Here is a 12,605-nt window from a genome sequence, read left to right as displayed (position 1 = left end):
TGGAACCATTTAGACAAAAAGGTTCTTCTATGGCATCGTGAAGCACCTTTATTTTTAAGAGTGTAGAGCTATAATATTCTATTTAATATAGAATATATATATATATATATATATATATATATGTAGTTTCTTGTCTGAGTTTATATTGAGAATTCTTGTATTTGATTGCAGTCTTTGGTATCTGCATAGATTTGAGTTTGAAAAATTGTCAAGACCTCTTCTGAAACTTTTAAAAGCAGGAGCATTAATCAAAAGTTTCCATTTGTTTTTCATTGAATCCAGTCGCGCAGTAATTGAGATTATTTGATGTTCCCTGTCTGCGCTGGTCGAGTTAATAATCCTATTTCAGGAGTCTTTCATCAGCGGTTCAGTGTGATGGGTCGGTCTGTACTGACTGTACTGTGAGCTGCTAAAAACCTTACTGAGCACAGACATCTTGTGTAACCGTTAAAAATGAGGAATCTTTCTGTTCTTTGACTTGTTTGGATGCCTGAAGACAAATTGTGAACGAACAAAGTGACCAAATCACAAAATAAACTAGCGGAGCATGTTCATATTGTGATGAACTACACCTGCGGTTATTCTGTAGCACATCTGTGTGTGAAAATTGCACTATACCTTCATTAAATATATCTTCGGAGCAGTTTATGAAAAGTCACAGTTCAGAAATTAGTACTGAGAAAACTCTAGCACTGTTTGTTTACCAGTGCCGCTTAGTCTAATGAAATCCTTAAGAAACGTACATTTCTAAAAATGGCTTACGTGCCCAAATACTTTCTGGAGGCCACTCTTTTGAAAGAGAAAGTAGGCCCAAATGTGGCTCAGTTGTGTTAATTGCGTCTGTCTGACTAACTGCTTCCAGATGCTGTGAGGGCAACAACATGCTGAGTGTCACATAAATAGAGGCACCTATAGACTACTTTCAGTAAATGTGAAATGACAAATATGACTCACAAAGCCCTTAAGCACATTAAGTTATATAAATATACAAGGAGTTTATCTCCATCCGTCTCGGTCTTTTGCAGGTTTATATAGTTAGGTGAGGCAGGGCTGTGTATCCTTCATCACTTCTGTTAGACTGCCGGAGCCTGGAAGACAGCTGAACTATGCCGGGAATGTCAGAGGGGGTTTAGAGGAACATCCGTGGAGAGTGTGTGTGTTCGTCTGATGTCCCTCACATCTGACTGCTCAGGGCCACAGATTTTAATGTACAGCCACTGCAGATATATATGAGATTGGCTTATGGTTATTGAAAAGAAAAAAATGAAGAACCCAGAGGGTAATGCTTACAGGTTGCTCTTTCAAAGCTCAAGAGACTTAATGGATTTCTTAGTTTCTTTGCTTCATTTACGAATCAGCTTTGGCTTGCATGTTTCTCCCAAGATTACTTAAAGGGGTCATAGGATGCCCATTTTCCACAAGTTGATATGATTCTTTAGGGTCTTAATGAAAAGTCTGTATCATAGTTTGGTTAAAATTTCTCAATGGTAGTGTAAGAAACACCTTTTTTACCCTGTCAAAAACAGCTCTTTTCAGAGCATGCAGATTTGTAGCATTTTCCTTTAAATGTTAATGAGCTCTGCTGACCCCGCCTGTCTGTGTGACGTCACACAGACAGGCATCTGAGATCGGCTCAATTTGAGAAAGGGGTAAAGATTTTAGTAGATTAACAAAAAACCACTGGGTGGATTTTTATCATTATAGGGGGGTTGTGTGCACACACTGCCAACACATATTTCAGTTCAAACAACTTGTAAAAGTGCATGTAGCATTATATGACCCCTTTAAGAAATAAATGTTCACAAACAGTAACAGTATAGAGCATTAAATGGATTTGGATATCATAGGTTAGATAAGACAGACAACAGTCAGGTTCGACAGTAAAATTCCCAATCATTGTTAACCTTCAGAAACTGATTTTTAGTGAAAATTCATTATAGACTTACCATGAGCTCTGAGGTTGTTTGTTGGTATATACTTCTGTAGGGATGTGGTTTAATAAAACAAAAACTTAAAGAACTACACTATCCATAATCCTGAACAGAGCTTCACCAATCAGACGAGTCGCTATTACCAATTGTGAATGCGACAAAAAAAAAAAGCTCCGTTATTTGATTTGGTCACTCAAACAATGGCTATATCTGTATTTATTTGAATATTTTGCAATATATTTTAAGTATATTGATTTTGCATAATCAATCATATAGTTTTAGTCGGTACTTTTGCTTCATGGGGTTAGTTTTTTTTCAAACACTTTAGTTTAACAAGTTTGCAATGCTGTAATTCATGTCTAACTCTTTTCTGAAGATAAGCGTTGATGGTCACTGTTGTTTTTTACTTAATTATGATGAGCAATGTTTGAGCTCATATTAAAATTACAGACAGTATCTTGAGAAATCTGAGCATTGTTTGGGACACTATTGAGATCTTATCTCAATTAGTTAAAAGACTAATATGAAATTACTGTTTTTTTTTTCTCATGAGAAAAACCTGAGCAAGAGACTTAAAAGGATATTTCACTCAAAAATGAAAGTTCTGTCACTGTTTATTCACCCTCATGTTGTTCCAAACCTATATGAGTTTCTGTCATCCGTTGAGCACAAAAGAAGATATTCTGAAGAATGTTGGTAACCAAACAGTTGATGGTACAAATGATTCAAATCTCTATTAGAACTCATTGCTATGAGAGCTAATTGAGATCTTATTTGTGATTTCTTCTGTCCTGTAGGAAAGTTGGTTGGGACCTTGGAAAGTTGCTTTAACTGCTTGATTTGTGCTTGAAAGTGCTTGAACAGGACACGTCTTTTCATCTTATATAATAAACAAGGAGTGGCATATATGCCTTATAAATGAACTTATAATAAATCAGTTGATAATCCAGGTTATTTGAGGTAACAAAACAATTTCTCCAGACAGTGTGCCAGTCAATAGCTGTGTTGAGTTCTCTCTTCCAGAAGCCCATCACTGGAATATTTGAATAGTGTCATGATTCATAAATTACACTCTCTATACTTCTAGAAGCCATACTAAAATCTATCCAATTAATTACATTTTGCTTCTAGAAAATGAAGACGTGTATTTTGTAGAACATCAATTTGTCTTAATTTGTTTGTTATGCAATTCTCATTACCACCAAATTGAAGTCAAATATGACCTTTTTATTTATGAGCTGTATGAATTGCTCTGTCAATGATTTGTAAAACCATTCTTACATAAAAAGTGGTGGATTGAATTAACCATTTTACAAATAATTTGAGTAAGTGCGGTGCTCAGTTCAAAGTGATAAACATTCACTCTCTGTCTGTAAATCTGTCCTAGTCTGTTTTTCACAGCCTCGGGGAAGTTCACATGACTTCCTAATGTCATTATTTGGTAAGAGTTTGGGCTGAAAGCTCGTGAACACACCCTGAGGGTAAGGGTGGTCTGTGCGACTGAAGAAAGGGGTCTTATTGAACTCATGCCACATTAAAGACATAGTGTGCCTGCTACTCATACACACACTACAGTTTGAGATAAGAAGGAAGTTATTAACACTTGTTTGATCTGAATTAATTCTTCTAAAACGCTTAAACAGGCTTGGGCATAAAATGTTTTGCCTCTTTAGAGCAACCCATTCTTTTGAGAATATGTAACTGCTTTACAGTTGGTGATTTTGTATGAATTGTACAATTTTTAGAATAAAAATATACAATGATGTAATACAGGTTTTGTTCCACCCAGTGTTTAAACAGAAATAGGTTTACTTTATGTGGCAATGAACACACCATCACCTGAAATAGCACTTGGCTTTGAGCTGAAAATTAAGTCATTTCAGAACAAATTCCTCTTTTCTAGGCTGTCCAGTAAAAATAACATCTCTATGCTTCATTCCCACTAGTTTGTTATGCTTTTCCATTTATGGCAGGTTATATTACTGCTTTTTTTAAACAGGTCTCTGACTAGCCTTTTCAGGAACACCAACTTTCAAACAACAGCAAACAAGTGAAATTGCTCAGGCATGCATGCTCACCTCTAAAACATAAATGCTGAGCAAAGAAACAGAATTCCTGCAATGGCCTCTGTTTACTAGAGAATACAGCGGTTTGGTTTAGTAAAACTGCACTTTAGACAGGTCTAACAAGCAATAACTCTCTCACATTGTTAGTATCTTGTATTGATACACTGGTTTTGTATGTTAAAGGTTTGCTAAAAGTTTTCTGGAGTACTATTTACGTTGGTTTGTGGCACCCTGTGTTGTCCAAACTTGGAGCCAATATCAGCAAAGGAATTTCATGCAGTTGGAACAGCAGACCAGCATACCAAATTTGTAGCCAACATTAAACAAGAAAGCCTCAAATAAAAACTCACGTAGACTAAGTCAACAAAAAGTTTTACAAGATTGTCATTCCACAATAATCTCAGCATTACTTCAGTTCATACTAATTGATGAACCTAAACCTGGGACACTGAAAATGACGTCAGATTGTGTAAATACAAGGCTCTGTCAGAGTTTTTAATTTAAAAAGGTCTGTCCCATCTGGTGAGTGAGCAGCAATGAAAGCAAAGCTCAGCGTAATAAGTGGTATTTTCGCCTGAGGAGACCATGCAGTGGTTCATTCTGCAAATGCATCTCAGCCATCTCCCACAGGGTTACCAGACCACTTAAAGGTTTCAGTACCAGATCCACGAAATAGAAGAACCCTTGCAATTATTGCTCTACATAGTCTAGACATCTGTGTTTTTCTTTTAGTAAGTAACTAGGACCTATTACCCACTTACACCCATTAGACATGGACATGGAGGTAGAGGTCTGCGCTGGACTATTTTGTTAGTCCCGCTGCCGCAAGGTTATATTCCGCACCCACCCGCTCCCGCTATATATTCACTCTTTGTTCACCCGCTGTCTGCTTAGAATAATTTTTTTCCCGACACGACCATTCCCGCTAAATTTAGATCTCGTTTCCAGAATCTCACATTTAAATTTCCGCTACTGAAAGAAAGAGAGATAAAAGTGTAGTCTGCACAAAATTGTATGTTATTTTATTCGACTTGAATTTATATGAATTATCTTAAAACACAAAATTTGTTTAATATTTTATGCAACACAGTAGGAAAAGAAGTGTCAGAGAAAATAAAAATGTTGTACAAAAATTGTATTTCTTATTTTTATTCGTCTTGTCAGGATACAATTCGTTTAACATTGACAACACAATAGGGAAAAAGTGTCGCAGAGAGAAAAAAAATTAAAATGTAGGTTGTACAAAAATAGCCTATGAGCTATTTTTATTCGTCTTGTCAAAATACTAAATTCGTTTGACATTTTTCTGTTAACACAGTAGGAAAAGTGTCGCAGAGAAAAAGAAATGAATACGACATCTGTCATTTAAAATTATAGGCTAAGCAACATCTAAACAAAACTGAGTTGAACGTCCTTTAAGGACAGCACATCCACACTTTGCTCCATCCTTATTCTGCTCTGTCACTCATCGATAACCTGCCTGTTCTGTCTGAGGGCCGTATATTTACCACCGGTTCAGCCTGCTCTGAGCATCGTTATGCACATGCTGCGCACAGACCACGCAAATAAAACACGTGACACAGAAAGCATGCGTGCAGCGCGTGCATAACTGTCCGAGTGCAGGCTGTACCGGTGGTCAATAAGAATAAAGTGCAGATATCCTGTTCTGAATAGACATCGGGAGCGGGATATTGTTAGACCACCCGCTCCCACTCAAATTGCACCAGAGTTACCGACCGCTACCTCGTTTTATTTGGGAATTTAATCCTGTGTCGCAAAAAATCGGATTTTGCGAGCCGCGGTTATGCAGACCAGTGACGTGACCCATACTCGGAATTAGTGCTCTGCATTTATCCCATCCAAAGTGCACACACACAGCAGTGAACACACACCCGGAGCAGTGGGCAGCCATTTTTTGCTGCGGCGCCCGGGGAGTAGTTGGGGGTTCGGTGCCTTGCTCAAGGGCACCTCAGTCATGGTATTGAAGGCGGGAGAGAGCGCTGTACATTCACTCCCCCCACCTACAATCCCTGCCGGTACAAGACTCTCTAACCATTAGGCCACAACTTCCCCCGATAAAGCATAAATTCCAATACTAAGTTTGGTCCATGTTTTCCTCTCTTTGAGACTTTTGCAACTCCATTATACCATTGTAGACCTCTGAAGGGACCTTAAATTATTAATACTCAGGATCAGATATCACAGGTCAGAGATCAACAAAGCCATTATCTTCCACATTTTATCACAGTCTACCTATATTATGCATGATAGTCACATGCAATATTTCCTATGGGATGTTGTTTTGTTCTCTGATGTTCATACAACTGGCAGTGTAGCAACCAATATAATTGGGACATTTTGTCATTTTAAGTACAGTACTATGTAAAAAAAAAAAAAAAAAAAAAAAAGCAAACCAAGTACTTGGTTTGGGGCAGGGGTCCATCCATGCACATATTTGGCCATTGCATCATCTTACACTATTTTAAATTATGCCTTTTTGCATGCAAAGACAAATTGTACATTATCATGTTGTTCTGCAATCTGTACTGCAATTTCATTCGTATCAACAGCAAGAGTTCACAAGAACTAAATCCCAGAACACCTCAAGCAGACTTAAGTGTGGATTACATGTGCACACACAGCTTCAGAAAACAGTGTTCACGCCATCCAAACCAACCAAACTTTGACGTCAAACAAACCCAGATGTGCAGCAAAAGTATTACTGTCTAGTTACTAAATTTTGAAGGTGTGGAATGTCTTAAGGTTAGAAAAAGATCATGTCTCGCAATTATAGAAATGTTATGATCGATCCTTGATGTCATATTGCTGCCAAATATGTGAGTACTCGAGTATTCATGCCCATCCATAATGCAGTGTTTATTGTGAAGAAGAATTGCATAAATGCATGTTTAAACTAATGTGACCTCTGTTTTTATTTCCCCAGAAGTCCCCTGTACTCTCAGAGGATGACAGTGAGCTGAAAAGCAAGAGAGGCCTGAAGACTGTGAGTTTTTTCGATTCTGTGAGTCTGATATCCGGTGGTGAGAGCAGTATGGAGCTTGAAGTTCAGACCGACTCTCAGCAAAGTTATGTGAGCAGTGGACAGAACATAGTGAGACATGGAAGAGAAGGAATGGACAGAGAAGTTGCCAAGGAAATCCTTTATCTGGACGAGGTCCTTGAGGCCAACTGTTGTGATCCCAGGGCAGAAATGACTTCAAATGGGACAAGTTCCCCTGATATTAAGTCAATTCGAGTTCATGGAACTGGACCATCTGTGCGTACTTGTGACACATCTCCCTTACACAACCATGAAGTTGTTTTAGAAGGGAAAAAACAGACCACTTTTGTTGATGACAACTTCAACACCAAACCCAATGGTCATGCAAGGGACTGTACAAGGTCACCTGAGTCACCTAGGACAGCAATCAAGAAAGAGGCACGTTTTGAGCTCCGACCATTTCATGAAGAGAAGAAACCATCGAAACTATTCGACACCCCAACTGAGAAAGAAGTTCGGGTGAAGAAAGTCAGACCCTCAGAGGAGATTGCTGAGCTAGAGAAGGAAAGGCTGGAACTCATCCGGGGTCAAGCGGTCAAGAAGAATCCTGGAATTGCAGCAAAATGGTGGAACCCACCTCAGGAAAAGACACTGGAAGAGGAGCTGGAGCCAGAGCAACTGGAGTCGCTTCGAAGATATGAGGAGAGGAAGCAGATGAGAACAGAAGTCAACCATATGCCGCAAGCTGTACCCAGACAGACAATCTTCTTTACCCAACATGAAATAGCAAATAAGGAGGATGTTGCCATGGAAGAGATTGACTTTTCTGCTGCACGTAAGCAATTTCTGCAGATGGAACATAGCAAGCAGCCCACAGCCCCTAGGAGGAATGTGGCACCACAGCTTTACTCTGCCAAACCTTTCTTCAGGACTCCAGAGGTCACACACGTAGAGAGGCCATGCGGTTCTGTCACAGTTGCCAATCAAGAAGGGGTCACATCCTACGACGGAAGTGAAGTTACTACAGTCAAAGCTGAAAAGATTTACTGCTGCTCTGGAGAATCTGCCATGCCACCCAAAGATGGTTTGGCTCAGAATGAGTTGAAAGATGATGAATTTACTTGTGCCCGGGCAGTGATGACCATTGTGAAGGATGAGGACTCTGATTTGTGTCGACGCTCTTTGAACAGCTCCATCCATATGGAAGAAATCGACTCCGGGTTAGATGACTTATCCCTACGGTCTCAGGACACCACTGTACTTGAGACGCTCTCCAATGACTTCAGTATGGACAACATAAGCGACAGTGGTGCGTCAAATGAGACCATGAGTGCCTATTTGGAAAACTCTCTTGGGGAATACTCTTTTCCCTCAACTCCAATGGCCACTACACCAATCAATGGAAAACATGAAAGTGGAATCAAATCTCCAAGTGAACAGAGTGGGTCTTATCAGGCGGATGGCTTGACAGAAGAAGAGCTGGAATACCATGCAGGTATTCTTGTCCAAAACGCTATCCAGCAAGCCATTGCTCAGCAGAATGACAAATGGGAGCCTCTGCAGGCCACACAACATTCATCCCCCATCCCTGAGAGACATGTGGAAAGTATTGAACCACAACCCCAACCTTTAGTGGAGAGATCTGCTGTAACGCCACCTCCCAAAGTGCCATCCCCCCTAGAGGAGAAGAAAACAATTGCTCCTCAGATAACTGTAGTTCAAGCTGCCCCGGTTATCCCAGTGAACACTTACAAACCTCCCAGTCCCTCTCCACCACCAAGTGAGAAACCAGAATTCAGCTATTTCAGTAAGTACTCTGAAGCAGCAGAGCTCAGGAGCACTGCAGCTGTCACTCGTGCTCAGGAAACGGAGGTCACCTCAGGACCGTTCAAGCTGCGCTCGCGCAAACAGAGAACCCTGTCCATGATTGAAGAGGAGATTCGGGCGGCCCAAGAGCGCGAGGAAGAGTTGAAGAGACAGCGACAGGCACAAACATTGCACCTGCCCCGTACACAGAAGCTAAAGTCTGGCACCCAGCCGAACAAGCTGGTCCTTGCTGGGAAGACAGCACCAGGTATGATTATATCCAACCATTGTATGCAATCATGGCAACAATAATTGAACACTCAGAACAATAAGTCAGATATATATGTGTGAAACTTTATTTGATGACTATCAATTTTATCACGATTTTTACATTTAAAAAAACATAATTTAGAAATAATAGGCTATTTTCTGTCCTGTTTTGACCCCCCTCATCAGATCGCTCTGTTTCAATATGCGTGGTGGATTGTAGACTCTGAAGTCAACGCCCACTGATATGATTGGCTTGGTTTGACAGCCTACATCCTTCATAGATGGACGCTGCTGTGTTTTAGGTTAAAAATGCATAAACACTCAGTACATATCAAATGATCTGTAATAACAGAGAAAGCAATAGTGACCACATAATAACAGTAATACATTTGGTGCGACATTACTGTCAGATCCAATATAGTTGACAATAGTGTTGTCAAAAGTACCAACTTTGGTACCAGTCGGTACTGCATATTTAAAAATGTTCATTTCCCACTAACATTTGAGTGCTGTTGAGCGGATTCTTAAACACCGCTAGTTGGCCATAGTGTTCACGCGCTCAACAGATATGACTGTGATTGGCTTCAATGATCATCCCTTCACGATCTTCACCGAGTGCTCACACAGAAGTACAGAGGAGCGTTTGAAAGCCGCGTCTATCAGCGCAGATACGTCTATGTGCAGATATATTAGGGACGCGGCTTTCAAACGCTCCTGTGTACTTCTGTGTGAGCGCTCGGTGAAGATCGTGAAGGGATGATCATTGAAGCCAATCACAGTCATATCTGTTGAGCGCGTGAACACTATGGCCAACTAGCAGTGTTTAAGAATCCGCTCTCAACAGCACTCAAATGTTAGCGGGAAATTAACATTTTTAAAATTGCAGTACCGACTGGTACCGAAGTCGGTACTTTTGACAACACTAGTCGACAAAGCATCATCTTTTAGTTTCAGTCTTTCTGAAAATCCTGTGTTGAACTGTGCCTTGTTTGTAAATGAATCCGCTGTAAAATGAAGTGAATGAAGGACCAAGTTCTTACTGACGTGGTCTGGCACTTCATTAAAAAGGAATTCATCAAATAAAATGTATTGTTTGGTTTCTCCGTAGACCTGCGTTTGTCGCTCTCGTCATTTACCTACTACCTGCGCGAATTGGTGGGCGGGGTTAAACAGGCAGTGATGTAGAATTGGTGGGCGGGGCTAAACAGGCAGTGATGTAGAATCGGTGGGCGGGGCTAAGCAGGCAGTGATGTAGAATCGGTGGGTGGGGCTAAACAGGCAGCGATGTAGAAGCAGGCATTGATCTTCTTCTGCGGAGGCGGTGTTTAGCCACACTATTACATAAAGTCGTACATTCCAAAACCTGTTGTTTTGGGTGATTGCCTTCAATATAAGCTGTTTTTAGACTAACGAGACAGTTTTGAGTTCTGAAACTTACAGGATGTTTTATAGTAGAATGACCTCTTATATGTCAGAAGATCAAGTGAATTTTGATTTCTCAGTTCATGACCCCTTATCCCAGTTGATAGCCCGGTAGGACAAGCCATATATAAGTTTTTTCATGGATTGCACCAGTTAATTATGTACTTCAATCAGTAATCAATGCATCTTCCTCTGATGGTGTATATGCCAGTTTGACAACTAATGCAAACTAGCAGCTAAAACCGAAGGTTCTGATTTCTAGCTCTGAGCTTTGATTAGCTGGTGATTTTCAGTCATGAATCCTGGAGGTTTTCTTTATAGAGCTTCTTTAGTTTAGATTCCTTGCACACTGTGTCCCATGGGTCTGCACCCGCTGTTCAGCCTGAGTCATTTTTGCAAGCTTTTGCAGGCTGAGCAATTTTTGCAACTGGCTGTACTTTCAATGTTTCTGTTTATGTTTGATTGGTAAGAAGCATGTTTAAACTCCATTGTCCCATTGAGGCTTTATTTAGCATGGAGCTAGATGTAATGCTCAGCAGCACAGTGTTTAATGTCATTTTCTGCTGTTCCTGTTGGCAAAAGTCCACGTCTCATTCTTGATGATGTTCTGTACTGGAGAAGCTTATGTCTGCCCTCTAGTGGTGTCATAGGGAAAGCATGAGTCCTTTCTTTTAGCTTGCTTTTAGCTATAATGCTAAATACCATAGTGTTTGTTTGAAGCTATCTTGTGGTATAACGAAAGGGATCTGTAGAGGACAAATATAGACTTCTTGTAAGGAGGCACTTGCTTTCTACCGGAAATTTTGCCAGACGTTGTCAGAGTTGCCAACGTCACTAAAAGTTTCAGAGAATATCATGTGACAAATATGTGACAAACTATGGCCAGTATGGAAAAAATACCTATAATAATATATTATACTCTTTTATTCGGCCTTGTTTTTTATATAAATGTCTTATTTATACATGGTTTGGTTTTTCTGACATGGTTTTCTCTCAGATTCCCTTGATTTAATGGGATGAGGAACCACATTGTGGGTTTCTACACTGAGTCCTCTGTGCCTCTTGTATCCATACTTGGGTCCTCATCAAGAATGTGTCTGGGACTCTGGGCCCTTTCATGTCCTCTGAAATGATGAGTGATTGAAAAAGTATCTTGCTGAAACATACTAAAATTCCAAATGAATCCAGACCTTCATTTTCATATCAGTGCTTGGAATGGAATGTAACAACAAAACAGAAACAGAGTTTGAATGGATCTTGTGAAAAAGGCCAAGATTGTATGCCGGTCATATTACACCCTACAATATAAATAAAGAAATATCAAATTATATAAATTTCTTGAAAATTCATTCATTATTCTGTTTTGTTTTCTTCTGTCTGCAGGTAAGATAGAGAAGGTTCGTCAAGTTCCTCCAGCATCGCCGTGCTCTTCAGATGGAGCTCTGCCCTCGCCGCTGTCTGATCTGGGCAGTGATGATTCTGGAGGACAGCGACCCAAGAACTTCATGCAGACTTTGATGGAGGACTATGAGACACACAAGGTCAAGCGCCGAGAGAAAACTGAGGACAACAGTGTAAGTCACTTATGGTCAGGTTCATAATGGTGGTAATCAATCAGTGATACTGTATGGAATAATTCATTGTCTGTGGTTTTTTTCTTGTCTACACTTGCATTCTCTCAGACATCCATTTGCTAGTATAATCAAAACATTCACTTTCACTTTAATTGGTTAAATTAATTCACTTGAATTATATAAAGACATTTGGAATTAGTTAAAAAACCATTGCCATAACTTACATCAGAAACCATGTTCCTCTATTTCATCTCATACTAAGAAAGTGAAGAAACAGGACTTTCCAGCTCATTTAGAAACTGAATTCATAAAGACTTGTGCCACGTGAAAAACCACCACAGAACACATACTGAGGACATACTGTTTTATGTCAACCACAGTCTTTCCCCTTTTGCTTTCTCAGATATCAACTACACATTTCCTCTTAAAAAAAGCTATTATTTGGAGAACAAACTATAAAGTGCCTGTGTTTTGCTACTTTGCTGCACTGACAGTATCTCATTCCATTATTATAATGCAGGCAAAGTAAAAGCTA

At 39.9% G+C, this 12,605-nt stretch overlaps 1 protein-coding gene across 4 annotated transcripts in view; it reads left to right on the top strand.

Annotated features, from left to right (window-relative positions):
• Positions 1-12,605, top strand: part of LOC107702598 (paralemmin-2-like) — a 100,445-nt gene that overhangs the window by 84,542 nt on the left and 3,298 nt on the right. For all 4 annotated transcript variants that reach the window (XM_016504968.1, XM_016504967.1, XM_016504969.1 and 1 more), the window contains 2 exons: positions 6,942-9,072; positions 11,880-12,070. In XM_016504968.1, the coding sequence (XP_016360454.1) occupies positions 6,942-9,072; positions 11,880-12,070 (2,322 nt within the window). The remainder of the gene's footprint in view (positions 1-6,941; positions 9,073-11,879; positions 12,071-12,605) is intronic.

This window comes from Sinocyclocheilus anshuiensis, unplaced genomic scaffold (genome assembly GCF_001515605.1).
Source record: "Sinocyclocheilus anshuiensis isolate Anshui unplaced genomic scaffold, SAMN03320099.WGS_v1.1 scaffold210, whole genome shotgun sequence".
Lineage (NCBI taxonomy): Eukaryota > Metazoa > Chordata > Actinopteri > Cypriniformes > Cyprinidae > Sinocyclocheilus > Sinocyclocheilus anshuiensis.
The sequence above is the reverse complement of the archived record's forward strand: the minus strand, read 5'-3'. Positions and strand labels throughout refer to the sequence as shown.